Genomic DNA, 26,242 nt, shown 5'->3' with positions numbered 1-26,242 from the left:
TTTCAGTGGTAAAATTTTGATTTCTCTGCGAAAAAGTGTTTTGCAGATATATTTATCAGATCATACATGATAATGCGATAAAATAACAGTAGTATTATGCGGCTTTCAACTTGCAGGTATGAGGAACATTGCAACATTATAAAATTACGGGAAAGGCACTGCTTGTACTTGTAAAGATAAAAGTCATGATTATGTCAAAAATACAAAAATGTCAACTAAAACTGGGTGTTAAAAATCGAAACATATTAAAAAAAAAATGAAAACGTCAAACTTACATTTAACTAAAAAAAAAACTACACTAAAAATATAAAAAAGGTACAAAAAATATTACTGTGGCGGTTTTTTGGCATTTTCCAATTTTTTGATGGTATCTCTGAGGTCCGAGATAGGTTTTTCGTGTAGGGCCGTCGACTCTGGGTCATTCTTTCGACACTCGACGGCTAGCTCCATCATTTCTAACATCACTTTAAGGCCGCATAGCATCGCTCTGGACCCCACGATTTGCAACTGTGTGAAAAAGTTACTAATTAAATATATAAAATTCTAGGCTTTTAGTATGTTTTTGATAAATAAATTATTTATGGAAAATGGCCTTTGCGGATAAGTAAGATTACCATAATGAGGTCATCTTTTTTATTAGAAAAAGCTAAACACATTAATTTTTTTTAACAAATACAAGCAAAATAGCTTTGAAATACTGAATAAAATGTTGTGAACATTTGTTTTACCTAAATAGTAAGAAGAAAAAAAACGTACACCCATTTTTTCATGGTTAAATTAACTAATGAAACAATGTAGCATAGAGAAAATATTTTTTTTTTAGTCTTGGCTTACCGGAGGCAGTTTATGGACAGCATCATCAAACTCCATGAGATTCTCGACTTTGATCTTCTTCGTCTTAGGCGGATCAATCTGGTTAGAGGGGATGCGTTTCTTGCCAGTCTTGTACACCCCCTCAGCTGTCTCGTCTTTGAGCATATCTCGACGAGGACAGGCGCAGACCCTCGCTCCTACCTTCTGACGCCCGAAGATTTCACCCCTGGTGAGGAAATGTGAAGATAAGTATGTGTATTTTGTATTTAAGTGAATTTATAATTATTTTTTTTGCTTATCAAACAGCGGTTTATATTTGCAAATAAATAAATGGTTAATAAAATAAGCGTATGCTGTAAGGTTGAACGTAAAGGATTTATTAATTTTTACGGCAAAACACAGAACATTCAATAAACAACAGTCAGGTAACTAAAATTTATATTTTTTTTCAACAATTACACAAGATAAAAAATAAAATACTTACATATGATTTTCCAGTGTAAAAATAATAGCAATCGCCCGCCTATTAATGCCGGTTGCACAAGAATTCTTGCAGGAGAACTGGTAAGCATGGGAGCAGGAATCAGGGCTGGTCCTGACGAATTCCACTAGCACTGAGTACCAGGAGTCTGCCATATCCACCTTGCCGCAGTAGTAGACGCCCTGGGTACCAATCTCCCGGGACGAGTGGAGCACGTTTTTGGCAATTTCTGTTTGAATTCCTGTTAAATGGATAAAAGGGGTATTGTAAAAATAATACGTCCAGGGGCGATTTCAGCCACGGCGGCTGTTCTCATTATAAGGAGACAGACTCAGCCAGCTGCGCAAGACATATTATAGTGCACAAGCATTTGTGCAGACACAGGTGCCCTCCCTATTCCTTCACTCTCATAACCCGATGGGACAGCAACTGACACGACCGGAGAAAGATTTGTGAAAATATTGATTCTGTATACTATTGGTAAATGGTAAAATAGCTGCACTGTTTATGATGTTTGATACAGAATTGAAATGAATTAGGATATCAATACGCCATTTGAGAATCTTGATAGGATTTTTATTGAAAAGCTCAGTTTAAAAATAAAATATGGTTAATTATCAATGTAAGTTACAACAATAACAATTACTTAATCAGTTGAGTTATTATTTCAAGCAGTAGTTAATTTATTATGTATTTATTATGTGAAAAGTTCTATCAACATTGTTTACTTTTTGTTAAATGCTTACTCAAATGGAGTACAGTTACTGATTTGGAATATTTTATTTGTTTTAATATTCAGTATAGTTCGGCCATTCAGAGAATGCGTTCCTGACACGTCGCGATTGAACTGACGACGTAACTTTGCAATGGCGTTGCAGTTACGATAAAAATATTTTTGCTGGTTGTTTACCGTTTTAACAATTAAGGAGCATTAAAACAACATTATTATATCAATAATCAATGAATGTTATTACGTCGTCAGTTCAATCGCGACGTGTCAGGAACGCATTCTCTGAATGGCCGAACTATAGTAGATGGCAATAGGCTGATATGATGTTGATCCGTTATACATTCGTTCCCAGGCTAATAATATATCAACACGCTAAAATTTCCAAGATAAGAAATTGGTTCGAAAAAATACTGTTAACTAGTGCAGTCTTAACAAATTATTTAGCCAAGTAGTTATTAAGTCCAAATGGGGATTAATTGGATTTTTCATTAATATAACGAAATTATATCATAAATCGTATCTTTTGACGGTAAACAGTTACTTCAGCTTATTTTTACAAGTTGCCTATCAAATTACTGAATCGTTAAATTTATAATCCGACTATCAGTAATCTATATTTTTTACATTATAACGGCGATTGAAATAACATTTGAAATAGAGGTAGATTGTAGACTGAGAAGGAAATAGGACTTTTGTGCGTTCTTGAAGATCGTCTTTCTAAAAAAGACGGAAAAAAGCTAAAACAAAACGCACTACTAAAGCAAAATCCTATTTTGAAACCTACCTAAAAACACAAAATAATCTTCAGAATCCTTACCAGGTACAATCAAGTCTATTAACACAATCAAAATTACAAAATGGTTAGAGATCTGACATTCAAAAACTATGTTTAGAGATTTATGTGATTCTCAGATGTTCAATTTATTTTGTTCTTCTATACTAAGATTATGAAGAGGAAAACTTCGTTTGCAATGGATAATCTCAAAAACTACGGGGCCGATTTTAAAAATTCTTTCACCATTAGAAAGCTTCATTATCTGCAAGTACCATAGGCTATATTTTATCCCGGTACGAGCAATAGTTCCCACGGGACGCAGGTGGAACCGCAGGCAAACGGCTGGTTAGTCATAAACATAATTATCAGATTTTTTTAACTTTGATGGTGTTTCTGGACATTTATCGCTGGACATATATTTACATATATTTTTACTCACCAGAAGTCGAGCTCTCATGGAAGTGCTGTACGCATCGTTCAACTCGCTTCTCCGCCTGCGTCTCGTCAGAGAAGACGACTGTAGACCGCACGAACATATGCGGAGCCTTCAAGTAGTCCCAGTTGAATTGCACGCTAAAGTTGCACTTCATATCCACGTAGATGCGGCACAGTTGGTGGGAATACTGGTGACAAGAAAAAACCATATCAAATGAAGAATTGAGTTTGCAGGGAGCTTGTTGCGCCATTCTTCTTCCCAGTCATCATCATCTCTCGAGCCTTTTCCCAACTATGTTGGGGTCGGCTTTAAGTCTAACCGGACGTAGCTGAGTACCAGTGAGCTGAGCTGAGTACTTCTTCTTCCCACTATTCCTAGTAGTAACACATAGGAAGTGGTGTTGGGTGGGCGTTTTTGGGAACCATCCTAAGTAGTTCTGACGTCCCGCAAGGTGCTGATTTTCAGCCTACTTTGAATAAACGCTGTTTGATTTCTCTTCCTTTTTGGGGTCACTTAAAAATTGATGGACATAACGAAATAATGAAGGTCCTTTGTCGGATCTCAAACTTTCCCTGAGTGAGAGACCTTTGCCCAGCAGTGGGACTATAGTCCTAGATTGTGATTAGGTAGGCTTTATAGAAAGATAAGGAAAGGAATGATATTCTAAGGTTCGTTTTTAGTTTAATAAATTCAGTGAATTTTGGTTTTGTCATTTTAAAGCAGATTTAGTGTATAAAGCAATATTTATCAGATATCAAAACTATAAGCATTTTAGACTTCCACAGACAGCTGTGTAAAATAAAAACACATTTTACATAAATTTCAGCTAAAAAAGGAGGTGTTATAAACCGGATCATTACTTTTTTATGATTTTGATCACACAAGTTTGACTAGTTAGAAATGCTGGTTGACCTCACAAGGCCGTCATATCGCTTTTTTTCTAAATTAGTGTTGAATCACATTTCATGTGCATATTTATTATTTATCTAAATATATAACTACATCATGTTCCACCAGTATATTTCTTAAAAGTCAACTATTTTACTTGAACCACCCATTTAATTTAATATACAGACATGTGTTGCTGGGGAGTTTGTTACGCCACTTCTTCCCAGCAAAAACAGTTTTGCCTATATCTTTGTATAATTTATACTTTAATTAAATGACCCTACCATTTTGTAGTGCTTGCAAGTTAGCTATTAGAAATTAAGCCAACCTTTTTCGTACCAAAGCTAAAATTAGCTGCACCTATAGAAATTATCCCTGATAATGACATTGGCTAGCTGTAGAACACAATAATATTACATACATTATCTTATATCCGACCATAATGATATTTTTAGCTGGCTGGTAATAAGTGCTTTGACCTCAAATTTGTACATTTATTTTAGTGATGATTTTCTATATATCTAAGTTACAAAACTTAGACCGAAAAACTGATTTCCAAAACTAAAATGACAATAGGTGTAACAAAAGTTTTTAAGTTACCTGTAAAGGATTTAAAGTTGTTTTTATTTTTTACTTTAAGGCATTTTTTTCTTCTTTTAAGCTAGCCATATTTCTGAAGACATTCTTATACAAAAAAACATATTTAAATGCCATGAATGGTGAAAAAAAATAGGCGGACTCTAGGTTCAATGGTTTTTAAACCACCTAACAGGACAAACTAGTTTCGGCTGAAATCGATTTACTAACGACATTTAATTTATTAATTTATATGTATAATATAAATGGGCTGGAAATATTTTTTTTGCACTATCCAAGCAATAAAATTTTAAGCTGAATCATAAAATATTACATGAATCAATCCAAATTCAATTTGAGGTGGTGTTACTAAAGTTAAAAATTAAGTCAGGTTCATTCACTGTTTAAATGTTCTATGGTAATTTCTAAAAATGTGTTAGAAATATTTATGAGAACAAAAATTAAGCTATGATAATTATTAGCGTGGTGATTAATGCTCAATCCTTCTCCGTGTGCGAGGAGGCCTGTGCCCAGCAATGGGACGATAAAAAGCAAGTACCTAACAGTAATTATAGCAAAACTTTTTTTATTGGGTTTTATATCTGGATTTAAAAATGTCTTGAAATATGTACGGCGACATGCGTAGCAACTTATAATTTGATGATGATTATTTGGTGTGCTTTGTGAATAAGAAATAATGATTATTATTTGAATCCAATTTTGTATGGAGCTTGAATCCTAGGTAAGGACACATGTACCTAGCAAGTATAATTTTCACATAGGCAGTAAGTCATAATATCTTCATTATCGGGTTACCCAGGTTACTAAGTTGAGGAGGTCAGATAGACAGACTGTCCATTTAAAAACATTGGTACTCAGTTACATCCGGTTAGACTGGAAGCCAACCCCAAAACGTTTCATAGAAGGCTAAGTAGTAGTATAAGTGTTTTTTTATAATTCTTATTATTACTTACCAAAAATGTCTTCTTGTGTACATCATTGCTGTTCACTTCCACTTGGAAATTAAGTTCCCCAGGATAACTCATCCTTTGTGGAGGCCCTCGGGGACAGAACTGGACAGAAATTAATTAAATTATAATAATCACGTTCTAAACTCTTACTAATACAATATTTATTGACTTGACATATAATAACAATATAATTAAATGGCTCTTTCCCCACAGTTTCTTCGATGTCCCAGGGGAACTTCTTCCCATTCCCGGACAAAATATAGCCATTGGGTACAAACAAATATATCTTTATTATTTTAGTATAGATATACTCACAGGAAATTCCATCAGTGTGCCTGGGTTAGGTTTGGTGCCCATTTCCATGGTCTCCGAAGCTGGTGATGGAATGAATCCTGATGAAATGCCCTCAAAGTCGAGTCCGCAAGAATCGATCTCCCTAAAAAATAAGGTATACAATAATATCATGGTTGAAACTGATTATCTCCAACAATCCTTTAATGCTATAAATACTCTGTGGATCTAGCTAAATTGCTTAGCTTTCAAGGTTAATCTTTTTCTCCTGGATACATACTGTAATTTAGGTAAGACCATTCGATTGTTTTATCTCAGTCCATGAAGTATTTACTTTCCTAAGGTTACGAACATAGCATGTTCAGAGTACTTACTAGATGTAAAAAGAACATACATCTCATTTTTTAAGACAAAATAATTATCTGAGTAGTCCTTTTAATAAAACCATGCCAAAGACCTCTGAATTCAAATGATTAATCCCAATATTTTCCGCAGTCAGAACATAAAGTCAGAAACATAAAGGGTATTCCAAAAACCGGTTTACCTTCAATCCAGTATCTGAACTGTGAGCTTGTTTTTCTTTTAAATTTGTGTTGCATATGCCTGCGTTCGAGTATTAACTTTACAGCAGTCCGAATAAAGTATAAAATACAAAACGATGGGGCTCGGAAACCGGATTGGAGACAAATTACTAAGAAGTATAGATATGATTGGGTGGTGCTTAATATTAAATACATACAGCAACAGATTTTGATCATTGATGCAGCTATCATAGTCTTCTTCAGAGTACATCTTTCTGAAATCATTCATGATTAATCTGGAACAAATAAATACAACGAATTTAGGTTTTGAAGCTCATTTATGACCGATTTTCATTTAGGGTGACTGTATTAATCTGTCAATGTATGGTATCATGGCAGTTGATACTGAGTGTGCCTACCATCTTCTAATAAATAAATACAAAATTGGAAACTTAAAAATAGAAATGCAAAATCATTATTGTTCTACCGAAATTATTATGAAATTACAGATTACAGTATCAGTATTGGGTCAAAGTTTAAGTTGCTTTTGAATCCTATCTTTGCTAAACAGATTGAATCAACCATCTTTGCTAATCTTTGCTAAATCATGTAGGCCTTCATGGTGGGTTAAAAAAAATATCCAGGGATTGTCTATTACGTATGTTGATATTATCAGATAGATAAGTGATAACATAGATAAAAACTCAACATGCTTTCTGTTTCTATTTACAGAATTAAATGGTGATATCATTGCATAACCTATTAACTCATTTCAGGAAAAACCCATTATGAAATCGTTATGTTCATTCATGAAAGATAGGGTTTTCAAAAATAATTCTCAACTTTTTACTTTAGGAAATAGTTGTAGAAATGATCTGATAAAATCGGAGGACTATATAAATCAAATCAAGGGATTTTTTTTTCCAAAAAGTTCTTATATATTATTTACCTATATAGATATAATTCCTAGGCTGAAAAGCTGGAATGTTATTGCATTAAAAATAAATGAGATAATATTAGCAGGCCAATGGCCTTCCGCGGCCTTCAGAATGAGCGTTTTTGTAGTTGAAAAGTAAGTTTTATCTAATAACCTAAAACGTCATAGTAATACTATAAAAAACATCGCTAATTCATAAATTACTTTATTTTACTTCATAACATACAGTAATGTAGGGATTTGATTTATTAATTTAATACTTTTCGGTTATCGAGATCAATTTCAATTTACGCTGTTGATGTTATACTTGATAACTTTTTTGTTCCTTCTACCGTTGCTGTATTTGATATTCGTAAAAACACGAAGAAAACTTGCAAATAGTAACATAGTATTGCTAAATAACTTAGTTTGTGGGATCAAAATGAGGTTTTAGACAGGGTATAAGTAATACTGTCCACTAAAATAACATTTTCAAACTTCAGCATGAAATCTGACGAAATTAATCCGAAGTGTATTAGACTTACCTTAAAATTATTTAATAACAATATAAATCCAGAAAACAACGTTTTGTAAGATCCTCACAATATTTTGTAAGCTAACACTGGACAAATGCAGGTCACAATGGAAATAAGTTTCAAAAAAAAACAACACAAAACTACAAAATCCGCGAGCGCACAATACAAGACGTTGATGCAAATAGTTAGCGGGGTACCATATTAAATGTCTAGGTTTCTACTGATTCTAGTTTAATAGCATCGCAAACCCATTTTAATACTTCATTAATAAGACATTTCTCGATCGAACTTTTATTATTTTATTCACAAATAACTTAACAAATAGATATCCATGAATTTGATCACCAACTGTTTTTATTTAAAATTATTCTATGTTAGAAAAAATATCAGAATAATGGCAATTCACATTTTTTGCTACTGAGATTTTGCTACCATTTTAGGGTTACCAAATTAAAATTTGTGCGTGGTATTTCCTTTCTTTTTCATTACTACAGCGCGTTCCATACTACTTACCTTAGATTTTTAAGCATTTATATGAAAAGATTGTTCAGGAAAACTAAAAAATAAAATACACCCAGTAAATATTTTTACATCAAAAATTCACGTTTACTAGTATTCAAGAAATGTTGAAAAAATTACAAAGCTTTTAATTAAAAGCGTCTTAAAACTGTATGATACAGTTCTGAAAAAGAAAAAATATATATTGCCACCATAAAAAATTACTCAAGAATGAGAAAAAAATATTCGAACTCCGCTTCACTTGTGTTTTTTTTCTAATTTTACTGTCATTAGGCCGATAATTTGATGCATATTTTGTATGCAACAGTTATTTTGACTTGTTATAGTGCTCTATTATGTACCAAATCATCGTAGGGAATGCTCTAAGTGCGTCTATAAACTAAAATCAATAACAATCATTGACCAACAAAGGTACGCTTGTGTTTGCTTTTGCTGAGCATATAACCTGTGTTTTGTGCTGGCGTCCGGTTGGCGTCCGTCACAATTAACGCGAGAATGTTTAATATGCGTTTTGTTGCGATATCGATGTAGAAATGTGTTTTATTGCGGTCGCGTCTTGTGGTATTGAAAGTGGTTTTTGTTTTTAGTTACCAAGATGAATTATGAAGCCGAGAGAGCCATGAATCAGAAGCGATTGCGAATGGAGGGCGAACCGGGCCACGGTGTTGTCCAGGGGAACGGTTTGCCGCTAAATTACATAGGTAAGGTAACTTTGAGCGCGAAATGCGTGAGAAATTGTTTATATTGGGAAAGTTTTGACGTTGTTTTTTTTGTCTCAGATAATGGTCATCAAATACCGTACCAGCCGTATGCTGGTGCGTATAACACTCACTATCCGCCGCCGGAAGCGTTCTCGCCGTACGGGCCGCCGCCCCCGGGGGGCTACGCGCCGCAGAACCTGTCGTACGCGCCTCCAGCTCACCAGAACTACCCGCATCACCAGAGTTTCCCGCCACAACAGCCGCCGCAGGCACAACTGCACATGCCTCAGTCCCATATGGGTGAGACATCTTGTCAAAATTTTCACAATATTTTTACCATAAAAAAATTTGCAAAACATTGCCAGTTTACATACCATAATAGATTTTGTGCAATAGAAAATAGAGGTGATTATTGTTTGAATATATTTGACAGATTTTAAAGATTGTTGACATAAAGGTGTTATCTATGGGTGGTTATATTCACACTTTTTTTTTAATATGTTGAAAAAGTTTGCACCTTTCAATAACTTGTTCTTGTAGTGAACAACAATTCTATTACTTGATAAAATAATAGGTTTAGTTAACTAAAGAATTTGGTGACTAAATTGGACCATAAAATTAATTATAAACCTGTTTTCTCTTTAATGTCTTACAACTTGAAGCTATACTAAGTACAACTCTTTTATATATTTTTTAATTCTGTAGAAATGTTTATTGTGTGACTTGACTGCACTTTGTCAGTTCAAGGTTATGGAGACGTGGGGGTGCACAAGCCTGCCTGGCCGCCGCAGCCACATCTACTGCCTCCGTTAGACACTCAGAAGCCCCTTGACGTGAAGCAGCTCAAGTCTGAAATCAAACTTGAACCGACCGATGCTCAGAAACGACCACATCCAGAGAGCGAGATGATGGTGAGTCTTATAGTAATTCATTAATTCTATTTTTTATGGTCTTTTGTTGCTTACATTCACAAATAACAAAATAAAATACTGCATGTATGCTTTATGTTGTAAAATAAATGTAAAGATGGCTTTAAACTTAACATTGAATCTGTATTTTTTAGTTTTTAGATTTGTTTTAAATAACACATTCTATCTCTTTTAGAAATTCTAATTAATTGCTAACATGTGTTTTAAAAGTTTATTTTTTTTATAGAAGTATTTTTACACCTGTATCTGGCAACAAAATTTTTTTATGTGTTTCTTTGTTTTTAACTTGTCTGTTTGAAACTGTTGCTTATATGATTGTGTATGATTTTTCTTGTTTCTGTATGTATTATTATAATAATGTTTATATGTTCAATCTGTACAGGCACGGCAGAGAGAGTACAATGTCCACATTCCCAGTTCTTTGGTTAATATTTAAACATATTATATCTACGGTGGAACCTTGATTATGTGTTTATCTAAAATATACAAGTAAAAAGACTAAGAATATTTTAATCCTTCAATTTGAATCAATATATCTACAAAATTCACACAGTAAGAAAAGGCAGCTAATATGTGACATTGATGCCTGAATTAAATGGATAAATAAATAAATAAATAAAAAATTGTCATTATCTGTTTCAATGCAAATGATAATAATTACTTTGTGTTAAAGTGAGGACTGTATAAGTCAGAATTTATTTTAAATACATATTTAAAATTATTTAACACTCATTGGCGGTCTGCAACTAACTTCCAAGCACAAGTAGTTCATACCCCCTCTCGCACCCACGCCACCCGCAGTTTCCTAAAAATGGTGTCCGGAGCGCGACTCGCGTAGTATATATTAGTGAAGAGACAAGTATAACAAAGTTTACAGTATAACGATTTTCAGGTACTAGGTCCTGCTGGGTCTCATATACTTAGCAAATTGCATTTTTCACAAATAAATTGTCACATAATCAAGGTTTCACTCTATTCAATAACATCGTTTTAATTTGAACGAATGAATGAATGATATGATCTTGTTTCAGGGCGGGGACTTGGATCAACCCAAAATAAAGATAAAGACAGACATATTTAAACCTGATGATTTGGCGCACAGACAGGACAAGCCCATTGGTAAGTTGCTATAAAATATTATTGATATTTGCGTAAAAATATCGATGTTTTTTTTAATAAGGTTATCGATATTTTCGCATAAATATATATCGATATTTTCTTACAGAAATATCGATGTTTTCGTAAAGTATATCGATATTTTAATGTGAAAAAATACTCAATTGTGTGAGGTTGAAAGGAGTTTTAAAATTGTAATGTTTTTTCAGATGTTGGACAGAAACCATTATCAATAGATGGGCTACATAAGCCAGCTGATATGCAAAGTAAAGGTATGTAAAAAGACGTATGCAGTTTCACTTAGGTACATATCGATAATATAGTTTCAGATATATGTAGTATATCGACAATTTATGATTTGATGCACCTATTAACTATAACAATAACCAAACCATAACCAGCCTTCAAATTGCCTATATTATCATTTGACACCTTCAAGTGTGTAGATTTGATCAAAAGTTAATGATCTTTTAATTATTAATAGAAACAAATATTAGGAAGTGAAAGTGAAATGGAATTACAATGATGATGCTAAATTATTCTTCCAGATGATGGGCATCCAATCATTGGAGTTGAAAATAAGTCCATTGATAAACCTGCTGGTATGTACTTTTGTATCCCCAAAGAACATTTTTTTTCATTAAAGACTGTTATGTCTTATATTGTTGAGAGACAAAAAACAAAAGAATATGTTTCCACTTTTTTATATTGTGTAAATTAAATAATAATGTTTATAATTATTTTGTAGAAGCATGCAAAGCCGAAGCAGCGGCGGAGGGCGCGGGCGACTCGCAACGTGCCGCAGAACCCACCACTCTTAGTGACAAGAGGTAACTACTCACTTTGTAATCATACATAATCATAATCGGAGGTTTTCTTTTTGAGAATTTAAGAAAAATTTTACCCCATTAAAAAAAAGTGACAGATGGCGTTCTACCTACTATGTGAGTGAGCCTTTGCCAAGTTAAAAACAAAACATTGCACCAAGGTCTTTTAACCGAGACCTAAGAAATTCAGACACATTCAGATAATAATCTGACTCCTTTTTTTTTCAATTTTTAAATTGTTGATGATTGTGTACGATAATTTTCTAAATTGTTCGCGAAACCAACCTTTATGCGCGAACACATACTATCTGTGGCCGTGCGCCGATGCGTATACTTTTTGGTTGCGAACAAATTAGTGCGAAAATTTTTGTTGAAATAAGTAAGATAAGTAAAGTAGTAAATAAGTAAAGTGTGATCCGTCTTAAAAGTATTCGTCTTCATTGTTACAGTGAAGAGGATAGGAAACCGTTCAGCAGTCCGGAGCTACCCAAGTCCGGGTCTATACCGGGGAAAGTGCCTACTCCCGGCAGTGAGGTAAACTAGTTTTAGACTAATTTTATTATCAGCTTTAATTTCATTTTCATTTCATCCTTTTACGTTTCTATTATTGAGTGTCAGATAAATAATTTTATTATATCTTTGTCAGTTTGTTGTTTGGTTCTTGCATTAATGTAGATTTCATTTTCATAGATGTCACAGGGACATCGACAGTCCCGTGTCATTAAATTCGTAATCTTTTGAAAATATTATGTGTATAGTATCGACTTGAAGAGAATAGAATAATTTATTTGCCATAAACATGTGTATACATACATACACACGCAGGTGCATGTTTGTAAGATGATACAATTAAATAATATGTGCTTGTCTCGTTCATTTATATGGGTATCATAGTTCGATATCATTTCTTGACTTTGTCACTTAAAAACGATGACTACAATAAAAATGGCAAACTCTTAGTGAACATTTCAAACTTTTTGAATAAAAATTAATCACTTTGAACTTGTACATACAGGTGTTACAAAAGAAACAAAGTGACTTCTTTTTGTCGAATTATTACGATTCTTTCGCCTTTCCCCGCATATTAATGATCTGCCTAGGCATCCTTTTGATTTTACTGAAATATTCCATCTTTCCATGTTGTAACACCTTGTATAATTCAAATATCTCACGAGAAATCACCCAGCTACCCATATCCCACTGCGCCCGTTAAAATTAGAGAATAAAAAGTACTATCGGCAGCCCAAGAAGAGGGGCCGGCCGAAGGGTTCCACCAACAAGCCGAAGCCGCCCGGGGCCCCGCGCGCGGCCGGGCCCCCGGCGCCCCGGGCCCCGCCGCCGCGGCCCCTGCCGCAGCCGCCAAGACCCAGGGCTACGGGATACCAGTATGCTATCAGACCGTTCAGGAAGGACTTCTCGGGGATACAGTTTAGAAGGTCAGTATGGTATAAAAGATGGATCAATGCGTTTAATTATTTTTACATTTGGGAACTTTGAATATTGATTTTACTTTAATTGGGATTGAGAATTATCCTTTTGTAATTATAAATCAAATCATGATCTCTGGAGTTGTGTTAAATAAACTCAATTTTTTTTTGCAACAAATATTACTTTTGAATCGTAAAATTTTAGCAAATCCATTTTCGGAAAACTAGGGACACAATTTCCAACATTTACTTACAAAAATCTTTGTCCTCCACCAGGCGATGGAGTGACGACTGCCTAGACTCGTCCCACATCCCGAACGAAGTGTACTTCGGAGACGTACCCGTCTCGCTGGAAGTGCTGTACAACTACTACGACGCTAACGCCGAGCGCGAGCGCTTGGCCGCTCAGGCCGCACACATCGCCGCGCAGAAGGCCGCGGCCGCCAAGCTAGCGGCTGCCAAGCTGCAGGCGAGGGGACTTGTGCCGCACACTACCGAGGTGAGTGATGTACAACTACTACTACGCTTGGCCGCTCAGGCCGCACACATCGCCGCGCAGAAGGCCGCGGCCGCCAAGCTAGCGGCTGCCAAGCTGCAGGCGAGGGGACTTGTGCCGCACACTACCGAGGTGAGTGATGTACAACTACTACTACGCTTGGCCGCTCAGGCCGCACACATCGCCGCGCAGAAGGCCGCGGCCGCCAAGCTAGCGGCTGCCAAGCTGCAGGCGAGGGGACTTGTGCCGCACACTACCGAGGTGAGTGATGTACAACTACTACTACGCTTGGCCGCTCAGGCCGCACACATCGCCGCGCAGAAGGCCGCGGCCGCCAAGCTAGCGGCTGCCAAGCTGCAGGCGAGGGGACTTGTGCCGCACACTACCGAGGTGAGTGATGTACAACTACTACTACGCTTGGCCGCTCAGGCCGCACACATCGCCGCGCAGAAGGCCGCGGCCGCCAAGCTAGCGGCTGCCAAGCTGCAGGCGAGGGGACTTGTGCCGCACACTACCGAGGTGAGTGATGTACAACTACTACTACGCTTGGCCGCTCAGGCCGCACACATCGCCGCGCAGAAGGCCGCGGCCGCCAAGCTAGCGGCTGCCAAGCTGCAGGCGAGGGGACTTGTGCCGCACACTACCGAGGTGAGTGATGTACAACTACTACTACGCTTGGCCGCTCAGGCCGCACACATCGCCGCGCAGAAGGCCGCGGCCGCCAAGCTAGCGGCTGCCAAGCTGCAGGCGAGGGGACTTGTGCCGCACACTACCGAGGTGAGTGATGTACAACTACTACTACGCTTGGCCGCTCAGGCCGCACACATCGCCGCGCAGAAGGCCGCGGCCGCCAAGCTAGCGGCTGCCAAGCTGCAGGCGAGGGGACTTGTGCCGCACACTACCGAGGTGAGTGATGTACAACTACTACTACGCTTGGCCGCTCAGGCCGCACACATCGCCGCGCAGAAGGCCGCGGCCGCCAAGCTAGCGGCTGCCAAGCTGCAGGCGAGGGGACTTGTGCCGCACACTACCGAGGTGAGTGATGTACAACTACTACTACGCTTGGCCGCTCAGGCCGCACACATCGCCGCGCAGAAGGCCGCGGCCGCCAAGCTAGCGGCTGCCAAGCTGCAGGCGAGGGGACTTGTGCCGCACACTACCGAGGTGAGTGATGTACAACTACTACTACGCTTGGCCGCTCAGGCCGCACACATCGCCGCGCAGAAGGCCGCGGCCGCCAAGCTAGCGGCTGCCAAGCTGCAGGCGAGGGGACTTGTGCCGCACACTACCGAGGTGAGTGATGTACAACTACTACTACGCTTGGCCGCTCAGGCCGCACACATCGCCGCGCAGAAGGCCGCGGCCGCCAAGCTAGCGGCTGCCAAGCTGCAGGCGAGGGGACTTGTGCCGCACACTACCGAGGTGAGTGATGTACAACTACTACTACGCTTGGCCGCTCAGGCCGCACACATCGCCGCGCAGAAGGCCGCGGCCGCCAAGCTAGCGGCTGCCAAGCTGCAGGCGAGGGGACTTGTGCCGCACACTACCGAGGTGAGTGATGTACAACTACTACTACGCTTGGCCGCTCAGGCCGCACACATCGCCGCGCAGAAGGCCGCGGCCGCCAAGCTAGCGGCTGCCAAGCTGCAGGCGAGGGGACTTGTGCCGCACACTACCGAGGTGAGTGATGTACAACTACTACTACGCTTGGCCGCTCAGGCCGCACACATCGCCGCGCAGAAGGCCGCGGCCGCCAAGCTAGCGGCTGCCAAGCTGCAGGCGAGGGGACTTGTGCCGCACACTACCGAGGTGAGTGATGTACAACTACTACTACGCTTGGCCGCTCAGGCCGCACACATCGCCGCGCAGAAGGCCGCGGCCGCCAAGCTAGCGGCTGCCAAGCTGCAGGCGAGGGGACTTGTGCCGCACACTACCGAGGTGAGTGATGTACAACTACTACTACGCTTGGCCGCTCAGGCCGCACACATCGCCGCGCAGAAGGCCGCGGCCGCCAAGCTAGCGGCTGCCAAGCTGCAGGCGAGGGGACTTGTGCCGCACACTACCGAGGTGAGTGATGTACAACTACTACTACGCTTGGCCGCTCAGGCCGCACACATCGCCGCGCAGAAGGCCGCGGCCGCCAAGCTAGCGGCTGCCAAGCTGCAGGCGAGGGGACTTGTGCCGCACACTACCGAGGTGAGTGTATCATGATATCTATTGTGGGATATAAATAAAATTTGCATTTCTTCAAAAGTTAATCATTTCCTTCGTAATTTTCTCCTTTACTTACTACGAAAAAAGGTCGCTAAAAAGGTTGCCGTGTAGCTCCCGGTTTTGAATACAGCTGACATCCTAGTGCAAACCATCAAGCACTTTGGGTGCTAACACCTCTAGGTAAATCACCAACTGGCCCTTCTAATGTTACCAATAATCTGCACATTTTAATAAGAATTGCCTGAAAGAGAGCACGAATAAGAAGAGAGTAACAAAAATGAATGAAAGCATATAACATATCGCGCCATCGTACACGTAACATATTGAATCCCAAATAACTTGCTACCAGGGCAAGAAGAAGTCATGATGATGACATATATTGACTTCATATTTAATTTCTCAGGTACAGACAGTAGACTCGTCATCATCAGACGATTCGTCCGGCTCATCGGGCAGCGACTCCGAGGAGAGTGACGAGGTAAGTGTCAATACTAATAATAATTACATGTGCCATTACTACCCATAAAATCATTTTCACTACTTCCATTTACGACAGGCGAGTTTAATCATGACTTGCTTAGTATAGTGTTGCTATATTTGTGTTTAATGTTGACGAAATAATCCATAAAAAAAAGGTATAGCAATTTTGTGGTTGACACTTGTTTGTGGTTTGTACTTCAAACATTTTGCTCAATGGATATGAAGAATTTTTGAATAATATCCAAATCACCGTCACCCCCATAACTCACAATCAGCCGTGCCGAATGAAATGATCCCCCATCACGTACAGGATACGCCACTGAAGCGGGGCCCGGGCAGGCCGAAGGGCTCCAAGAACAGTCCGCGGGCCCCCGGCACCCCGGGCACGCCGGGCTCCGGGGCCCCTGGGACCCCGGGCTCCGGCCGCCGGGGCCGCCCGCCGGTCCCGCCGGAACTGCGCCAGCCCGGGATCACGGATATGAAGAAGTTCTGCAAAGCTGCTGGTATACGCTTCGATTATAAGAAGCTCGTTGAAGGTGGGTATTTTTTATTTTACTTTTACTGTCATTATATCTCATTTCTTTTATTTCAGGCAACATGTCCATAGAAAATACATAACACACAATAAATAATAAAAATAAATCATTACTAATGCACGTGAAGTCAATTCATCATAATAAGTACTGTTTTAAACTCATCATTTCTCTTTTTACGTTTGACCTATCATTATGACTCCCAGTGGTTTTTCTCGGGGATAACTGATCATAAAAATGTATTCCGGAGAATCCTGACCCAAAATCTGTTCAACTCGCCCGCGGGTCAGATTTGACGTGGATGAGATGTCGTCTAACATTGCTACGTAACATTTTCGTAATTTTATGTTAGAAATAACTTATGTGGACTCCATTATTGGACGCTCCTAATCATAATATTCACGGGTCGGAAAAAATCCAAAATGCTAACTCTCTGTTACAGGTTGTACGAAAAACAAAGAACGCGTACAAAAGATGCTGGATCTTCTCACGGCTGCTGGTTTGGAAGGCAAGCCCACGCTGGAGAAGTGCCAAGCGCTGAAGAAGGCCAAGATGGAGAAGAAGGAACAAGAGAAACAGGCCAAGAAAGAGGCTAAAGTTAAGCACAAAGAAGTCGCCGGTGAGTGGATATTAGTTTTGTTGCTTTCTAGGTACTTTTTTGTTGAAGAATATTGATTTTATAACGAAAAAAGTAATATAAGGATGACCGCACGGGCCGTTGTTTAGCACCTTTTTTCAGTCTTAGTCTTATGTTGTACTTATAAGCTTCCGTCAGCGCGTGTGTTTCGTTAGAACTCCGGATAAAAAAGTAATCACATTTTTAACCGATTTCTCAAAAATGGAGAGGTTCTTAATTCGGATGTTTGCATTTTTAATTATTTAAGAATGGGTATGCAAACGTATCTCGAGCGAATACGACATACATTACAATATTTCAAGTTGTCCGCTATTTGCCAATCGGCTGATCCGCTATGGCGGTACATATTATGTGTGCGTTTAATGCCATCCGAGCGACCGAGCGAACACGCGACGAAAAGTTTTTGCAACAAGTTCTGCTCAGTGTCCCGTCATCGCTGACGGTACACGCTTACCGACGGTCGTGCTTTAAATCCATCCTTAGGTACACCGATGTCGTCCCATCGACGATTGGCGAAGGAACCTTGTGTTACAACTGTCTTATGTTTGTTTATTGTCGATACAGCGACCCCCGAGGGCGGTCGTCGCATGACGCGCGGAGCCACGGGCGTGAAGCCGCGACAGCGCATCGTGATCTCGTCCGACGAGGAGGACGACACGCCCGCCGCCAGGCGCACGCTCTCCAAGCTGCGCTCCTCGCTCAACGACGACTCCGACTCCGACTAGGTACGTACTGCGTGTGTAGCTAGTACATGCGCCGCAACATCGTCATCTCGTGTCCAGAGGAGGTGTATGAGGCACCGACTCAGAACCGACAAGCCCTGACAACTCCCGACTACGTTGATGACTTGGACAGCCGTTGAACCTACAAAACAGGAAAGGTGACAGTCTCCGCTTGTCTACAAGTCCGCGACTGCCTGCCGTGTTTGTAAAACATAAGAGCGAAGGTCCTTCGAGTCTAAAATTGAAATGCTAAAGTGCGTGAGCAAATAAGTCCACTCCTCAGTTAAAAATTATCTTCCCACTGTAAATATCCACTTTTTCTTAATTTTTTTGTCGTTCCTGAAAGTAAAATATATTTATTTCTTCCTTCCAGGTAGTCGACACATCTCTGCCTGGTAAGAGTATACAATAGACAGTACAATAGTACGAGAGTACTTCGGGCAGTGAACACAAGTGACCTCTAGAAAGTGCTTCGACGGAGGTTCGGACTTAGCCGTAGTGACTACTTCCTACTAATATTAGTGTTTGCGTCGAAATTACATAATTAGCGGTGTGGTAGTGGAAATAACAAAATGGCGGGGTGAAACGATGTTGGATTTGAAAAGCAGAAAATATGAGTATGCTGGCAAGTAAAAATGCAAGCTATTTTGTAACTTGACTGAAGAATGCAATATGTATATTGTCGGTGTACTTATTTCTTTTGCTAGACATACTTCGTATGCACATAAGACCAGCTAGCTATTAGTAGTTAATAATTACATATTTAGAACAGTTAAAAGATCATAAATTTTCGTAAATCTCAATCTAAAATCAATCTAAATTATGTCGGAATTTCGTTTCACCGCGGCCTCAATATATGCTGATTATAAGAGTGCAATGAAAGCGTAGCCAACGTTAAGTTATCGACAGTGACAATATAGTAAAACAGCATAATTTATCATCACAGTCGTGATTAGCCGTAGAGTAGGGATAGGAGGTGGTAATTAAACTGGTGTACTCAGATATTCCTTTAATGATATGTCGAGGCATAATGACGCGAAGTTTACTTTGTAGTAATACTATCACTATTAAATTTATTTAACGTAACAGGAAAACAAAATAGTCCTGATAGGCACTCGTCATTCTACAAATTTATTTTGGTTTTAAACAGTTTTTTATAAGTTATCATCAGCCAATATTATACTGTTATAAGATACACGGACGTTTTTGCTGTCGGTGAACTTGGGTCTTAAGGAATATCTTAGAATACCAGTGTTATTGAAGAACAAAGCTGATATAATAGTTTCAAATGAAAGTATAGAAGAAAGAGTTTTAGAAATATCTAGGATCTCCTTTTGAAAGATTTTAGTTTCCAAAGAAATAATATAACCATGTCATCTTAAGGCCACTTCCAAAATTGTATCTGTCTGTTGGCTTACTTACTATGGATAGAATTTTGACATTAGCCGCAAACAACTAATTTCAAAATCCTATCTTTAGCAAGCAAAACAGTAGATACTCAGACAATATTGGGAACGGCCATTAAAAACGAATATTTCGTTTGAATTTCTTGGTTCTGTGTTCTAGAATCTTCCAAAAAGGAGTCAAGTTAAGAGAGTATGAATTAATAATAGTGCTTTATATTTTAATGTCGCAATACAGATCACTAATGACGTCATTCCATTATATTGGCGCGGTGTCACGGCTTATTACTAACCCCTTTATATTGTGTTTTTATATCACTGACCAACAGTGGAAACAAGCCTTAAAAAAACCTACTTTCTTTTATAAAACTACATGTTGTAGTATACTAAGGGCCGATTTTTCAATCGCCAAATCACTTTCATCTGTAGAATGAGTTTGACGTTTTGACAGCCTTTGTAAAGATATGCCAAACCGCCATATTTGTACCACAGATAGCTAAGTTAATTGATGATTGAAAACTCATGAAATCCTATCATTAGGCCCTAAAGCAATCGCGATATCACAAAACATTCGATCTCTCCTAATTTTATATTAAAAAACTGCGATTGGAACACTAGTCATAAAACATATAGAAATTATTGAAAAAAGACAAGTCGGCATATTTTTTAATCTGGCAGCTTTATTTATTACTTTTTAAAATTGGAAGGGATTGGCTTTAGAAAATGGTGGCTGAAGGAAAAAGGCGTTCCTTAGTGAATATTATATTTGTAGGACTAAAACCCCTCGCCTACTTTAAGTAGTGGTAGAAGCTTAAGGCACTCAATATTGTTCATTTGTGCCTATAATACTAATAAAAAAACGATATATAATTCTATCTGTGTGAATCTTACATTATAAAGATATAATTTTCATTAAATAGCAGAATACGTTGTATTATGATTGGAGTCAAATTTTATACTCTAGTTTATATAACAAAAAAAGTAATATTAACTATTATTGATATCAATAAATTGGTAACACCAAGACATTTATTAAATTTAGATGTTGTATATATTAAAGAAAAATACATAATATTGTGTGTCCTGCGTTATTTTTGTACAGGTTTGCCGAAATGATGTATGGTATCGGCTTTGTATATACGCTAGCGAATGAATGGAGGCAAAAATATGGGTGACTGATACATAGCCGAATGAGGATGGCACTGAGTTCTCTTACTTTAGTTTTTAAACTGTGGTGCGAGACGACCAATTTTTAAGTACACTGTCATTTGCAAACACCCCCTTAAATGTATAAATAGGGGGTGACGCTCGCAATTTTTTTCAATGTGATGATTTTTATGATTTTGTTCCCATATTAACAGCTAGGAGCTAAACTTAGCCGAAGAACGAATTTATATTTTTATTTATTATTTTATCGGATATAAGAATCTCAATGAACGCAACGGGACTTTAATATTTGTGTTCAATCGGGAGTACTAAGAGCAAAATTAAAGATTTTCATAATAAGTACCATGTATAATGTATCGGTGTCGTTATTTTGATAATTGTATAGTTATATGGTTTAGCAGATGTGTGCGAACATCGGTTATAATCGCCTTAATCAGACACCAATAATAATGCAATACTTTTTTATAGTTAAAATATTAAGTGCTATTAAGAGAGTTTTTTTGGGGTGACCAACGCTGCGGTTTCTACTAAAACTTTAATTTCACATGATTTTGTATAAGCGTGAAATAATTTGTCATAAATCTACGACGCTGGCGTTCAAGAGTTTAAATAGTATTTTTAAAACATTAAACAATGCTTGTAAAATCTATGGAAAGTGATTTTTAATGAATATGAATGATTTTTAATAAATAATGAATGATAAAGTGTGAAAATGATCACGATATCATTAAAATTATATGAGTTGTACATATTAGACGTAGTTATAGTTTTAAGTTTTATTATTAATTTTAAGATGTAATAGATATTTGTATTTGTAAGATATATTTAGATGTGTTTCTTTTACCATATTATATAATTGACGGCTACGGTAATTTTGGTAGTAAAAATATTTCCATAGAATAAAAGCATTTCAATTATTGCATTTCTAACTACAAATAGTGTCTCTTCAATAACTCGGGAATAATTTGAGCAGACTAAATAACTTTTAATACATCGTCAACTATGCCTTCCATATTTTCTGAAGGCCGATATACTGCTGTATTATAAAAATTTACCTACTATCGTAGGAAACATAATGACCCCATGAATCGGCAATCTTTTAAACATAGAACAGTAGTCAGCCATTTTTATGTCTTAGCAATAATACAGTAAGCTTAGATTCCAAGTTTGAAATTTTGTTACCATAGACAAGCTTAACAAAAAAGTCTATGAGCAAGAAGGTTAGCTTTCAGTGTTCAGCCTATTTACCGCGGCCGTGTTATATTAGTCACCTATATATAAAAATATATTATATTTAGTATAAGAATATGCTTTTCGCCGGCAAACTATGTTTTTTTAAATATTTATAGATAATATTTTCCTTGCCAATACATGAGGCGTATAGAATTTTTCTTATTTACTCAATTTAAAGGCTTTCACCGAATATTTGAAGGGAAGAATACTAGAAATCGATTGAACATATTTTGTTCTGTAAATTATAATAAATCAATAATTGGAAAAGTAATCAATACTTATCTGTTTTAAATCAATCAATTAATTGAAGAATTAAAAAAAAATACATAAACACAAATTGCTAATTGTGGATAAAATCATATTTAAAATATTTTTTTTATTAATGGGACTTAAAATCAATTGTTTCACCGGCAGCCAACACAAATATCAGAATAGTTTTGTCGTCATACAAAAGTATTGATATTATGGCTGATTATAATGGCAATAAAACTTACTAAATAAAGTTCCTAGCAGCCTAATCAAAACTATTTTGATTGTATTTGGTCTATTTCCCTTTGGAAATCAACAATTTACGAACGTTTTAGTTCCAAACTTTTTGGTGTGGCAATACTAAGGCTGTATTTTATAGAAAGGTATCACTATAAATGACGATAATTATAATTTAAAAAGGCAATTAATTAATTATTATTCTAAAACATATTTGGCCAATATAATGTCTTCCTTTTTGAAGTGTATTTATTGATAGCAAGTAGAAAAAAAAACATGATTTTACCAACTCATTGTTTACTTTGAGGAAAGTGTGGAAGAATACTAAAAGTCTGATACATAAATTTATGTAAAATTCTTACATACAAATACACTCGTATTTAATTATATTGTATTCAGGACGAATAAACGTTGATAAACGTCTTATTTTGCTGTAAATATTAATACGCGACTAATCTTTTTGGCAATACCCAATGTGTCAGAAAACCAATTGAGGTAAATACAAATTATTTAAATAAATAATATTTTGCATTCCGTCATCTTTAATTATCGCCAATTTTTCCTCAGTTGAAATGGACCCAAAACAAAACAAAAAAGACCTAAAATAAAAGGTCTCGTTAATTTTTTTCAAAAATTATTGTTTTAAAAATCTATCTGCTATAAAAAAAATTGAATATTTTACAGACAGGTCCTAAAGGTCAATAATTCCTGAGGGACACGTGTTCAAAACGTCCGAAACCGGTTTTATTCCAGAATAACCGATACCGGTTTTTTTTTTGCAAATGTAAGAGCTCAAAAGCTCTCACGCTACCGGTTATTTAAAAGAAAGTAGCCCTGTATAAAATCGTCATTTCGAGTGGTACCTTTCTTCAAGCGGTGACAATGTAAATATAATTGAATTGATAAATATTGGATTGTGATCGAAAAATAATTTAGCTTTTTTTTATTGGTATTTGACACCTCCAACCAATATGTGCAATAGTTTTTGAAATAAATATGGAATTAGTAAAATAGCTTTTAACGTAATTTAATTGCAATGTCAACTGTTTTTTTTTCCTTTCAGTTTTTGATGCAGCTAAAAATCAATTAAAAATGGAACTGGAAAAATAATGTTTTAGACTGAAACCGCCTTATTATAGAACTTGGTCTTAAATTAAAAAGTACAGTAGGTACTAGATTTCTTTGTTCAAGACCATGGTTTATACCTGGTACTAAAAACCCGGTTATTTTTATATGACCACGGTTTTTTAATATGGTGTATAAAGTCTAGCCAACTTATTATAAAACGTGATTTAGAAGTACCTGCTTTAGTAATAGCTTTAGCGCTAGTTCAGACACGGGGGGAACCGCGCGATTATAGAATCGCACGGAAATCGCGCGGGTCTTATTTATGAGTTAGTTAGTAATCGTTCAGACATAACCGCGCGGTTACCGCAATCCAACCGCCAGAAAATAGAATCGCGCTGCTCCCGCGCGTTTCTATTACTATGGAGTCTTTAACACGCACGAAATCGCATACTAACCGCGCGTGTCTAAATAGCATCACAATTTTGCGGTTTCAAACCGCGCGATTCGTAAACGCACGATTCCCGCATGTCTGAACGCAGCCTTAGTCCACTTATTTTGTTCGGGAAGGTGGTACAAAAACTGGTACTTTTTTTAAACCACGTGTTATAGTAAGGTGGTAGAAGTCTAGTTGGTTGTTGGTGTCAAATATCCCATTTTTGATGTACATATTCGCGTGCGTGCCGGAATAGTATGTTCGCGAACATGTGAAATTGTCGGTGACAGCTAAACGGCTGATGTATATTATTTGCGTAAGATAAACTTTTGTATAAATACATTAATTCGGATGTAGAATGCCATATTGTGATTAGTTTGTTAGCGACACGAAATATTTTTCAAATAAAAATATCTATGTATACATTATTTTTATTGTTTTATTTTAACAATAGGAGCTGTCCGTATCATTGTATTTTTCCGGACTATCCTGTTTTAGTTTTTTTTTTCAAGCTTATCCTTGATATAATTTATTATTAAAATATTTTAGTAAGGACCAAAACATCGATTTGTGCAACACCACACCCTTAAGGATGTGTTACTCTCTTACACTATTCATGTTACTCAGGTACACTATTACAATAAATAGTGTCATTTTGCAGTACAAAAAAAAAACAAGTTATAACTTAATATTGTAATCAAATTTTGCAAAAATGTACATTTATATGTACCATAATGACAGTTTGGAAAATACACGAACAATATTTTGCTACACGTTGACCTAATTATTTTCTCTAACAGCGTACTTACCGATTTAAGGAAATCTTTGCTATTATATGTAATATCGACAAGTCTATTTCAGTCCGGGTTTTCCAATTTGGCGAAAACAATAATATAATCCATTTTTCGTGAATCATCTGAAATTTCCTTATGACTAGCTTCAGTAAATCGAATTATGGTTTTCAGATCTGGTGATGAAGAATTCGCTCATATTTTCTGTGGTTTTATTTGCCAGAGAAATATAGACTTTACTGCTGTTGTATTAAAGTGGAAATTCGTTAGACTTGGCACCGTTTGATGTTCTCATAGTTTGTGGTTATAATTGATATAATATTTGAACAGTCTTAAATCTATTAATTAGTCCACCTATATAGGTAATTTCTGTAAAAACATCCTTAATTTGATCATTCTATTACGTCAATTTGTTAGTTCGTCATTCAATACTTGAAAATAAAAGCAGTTGTATTGATAACTGTTTTCCCGCGGTTTCACTCGCGTCCCGTGGGCACTACTACCTGTACCCGAATAAAATATAACCTTATAACCTATGTTATTTGAAGATAATGTAGCTTTCCAACAGGGAAATAATTTTTCAAATCGGTTCATTTGTTTCGGAACCTTTAGAGTACAATCAAACAAACAGAAAAATGTTTTTCTCTTTATCAAAGTAGGTATAAATAATCATCTTGATTCATACTGTCAATCATTTGTTACGAATATGAATGAAAATACTGCTTATCTTATCATTATAATACAACTAATATAAGGCTATGATTCAGATTATCGAAAAAGTGGCTCATTGATTAAATACCTCAAGATTAGGTACCTACCTATGACAAATATTTAGATGTAAACAGTGCAAGGAAAAACCCTATTAGCATTTTATGACATGTTTTGGTACAATGCGATTGTCATTTATTTATGTAAATTGATTCATGTCTGGTTGAGTTAAGGTATCGCCATGGCTGTGTTGGATCAATTTTGTTTTAGACAGATACCTAACTTGTTTGTAGCTAAGTTGTGACAGTCGATATATCATGAGGTTAAGTACCGCTTATCGCAGTCTAAACATTGGTTAGTAGTCACTAGTCCAAAAAATAATGGATGAGGCTTGAAAGTTCAAGCTCCTTCAGGCCCT

The 26,242-nt window shown here is 37.2% G+C and overlaps 2 protein-coding genes across 9 annotated transcripts; one reads left to right on the top strand and one right to left on the bottom strand.

Annotated features, from left to right (window-relative positions):
* On the bottom strand, nucleotides 1-8,234 carry LOC124639798 (cellular tumor antigen p53). The gene is made up of 8 exons (XM_047177275.1): nucleotides 7,944-8,234; nucleotides 6,701-6,778; nucleotides 5,986-6,106; nucleotides 5,674-5,772; nucleotides 3,239-3,422; nucleotides 1,298-1,535; nucleotides 835-1,039; nucleotides 1-507 (listed from the first exon to the last, which is right to left on the bottom strand). Exons 2-8 carry the CDS (start codon nucleotides 6,769-6,771, stop codon nucleotides 328-330), a joined length of 1,098 nt encoding a protein of 365 aa, XP_047033231.1. The 5' UTR covers nucleotides 6,772-6,778; nucleotides 7,944-8,234; the 3' UTR covers nucleotides 1-327.
* A 444-nt stretch (nucleotides 8,235-8,678) lies between these two features.
* LOC124639795 lies at nucleotides 8,679-24,753 on the top strand. 8 transcript variants are annotated; one of them, XM_047177266.1, is made up of 18 exons: nucleotides 8,679-8,819; nucleotides 9,041-9,154; nucleotides 9,233-9,454; nucleotides 9,902-10,065; nucleotides 10,466-10,507; nucleotides 11,115-11,202; nucleotides 11,409-11,471; nucleotides 11,748-11,801; nucleotides 11,948-12,029; nucleotides 12,476-12,560; nucleotides 13,269-13,462; nucleotides 13,730-13,862; nucleotides 13,992-15,500; nucleotides 16,567-16,641; nucleotides 16,954-17,179; nucleotides 17,619-17,795; nucleotides 18,378-18,538; nucleotides 18,909-24,753. In XM_047177266.1, exons 1-17 carry the CDS (start codon nucleotides 8,789-8,791, stop codon nucleotides 18,536-18,538), a joined length of 3,420 nt encoding a protein of 1,139 aa, XP_047033222.1. In that variant the 5' UTR covers nucleotides 8,679-8,788; the 3' UTR covers nucleotides 18,909-24,753. The 8 variants fall into 8 exon arrangements, with proteins under 8 accessions (XP_047033222.1, XP_047033223.1, XP_047033224.1 ...); XM_047177267.1 differs by having other exon boundaries at nucleotides 9,896-10,065; nucleotides 13,278-13,462; XM_047177268.1 differs by having other exon boundaries at nucleotides 9,896-10,065; nucleotides 16,969-17,179.
* The last annotated feature ends 1,489 nt before the right edge of the window (nucleotides 24,754-26,242 follow it).

This window comes from Helicoverpa zea, chromosome 19 (genome assembly GCF_022581195.2).
Source record: "Helicoverpa zea isolate HzStark_Cry1AcR chromosome 19, ilHelZeax1.1, whole genome shotgun sequence".
NCBI lineage: Eukaryota > Metazoa > Arthropoda > Insecta > Lepidoptera > Noctuidae > Helicoverpa > Helicoverpa zea.
This window is presented reverse-complemented; position numbering and strand designations above follow the sequence as displayed.

What these genes read in the sequence shown, in the direction of transcription:
- LOC124639798 (XM_047177275.1), bottom strand. Translation starts at nt 6,771, where the DNA reads ATGAATGATTTCAGAAAGATGTACTCTGAAGAAGACTATGATAGCTGC. An exon ending in TACACAAGAAGACATTTTTG is followed by an intron (nt 3,423 to 5,673) that starts GTAAGTAATAAT and finishes TCTTGTCACCAG; the next exon opens with TATTCCCACCAACTGTGCCG. An exon ending in CTGTCCATAAACTGCCTCCG is followed by an intron (nt 508 to 834) that starts GTAAGCCAAGAC and finishes TTTTTCACACAG; the next exon opens with TTGCAAATCGTGGGGTCCAG.
- LOC124639795 (XM_047177265.1), top strand. Translation starts at nt 8,789, where the DNA reads ATGTACCAAATCATCGTAGGGAATGCTCTAA. An exon ending in TCCACATTCCCAGTTCTTTG is followed by an intron (nt 10,508 to 11,114) that starts GTTAATATTTAA and finishes ATCTTGTTTCAG; the next exon opens with GGCGGGGACTTGGATCAACC. An exon ending in GTCCATTGATAAACCTGCTG is followed by an intron (nt 11,802 to 11,947) that starts GTATGTACTTTT and finishes ATTATTTTGTAG; the next exon opens with AAGCATGCAAAGCCGAAGCA.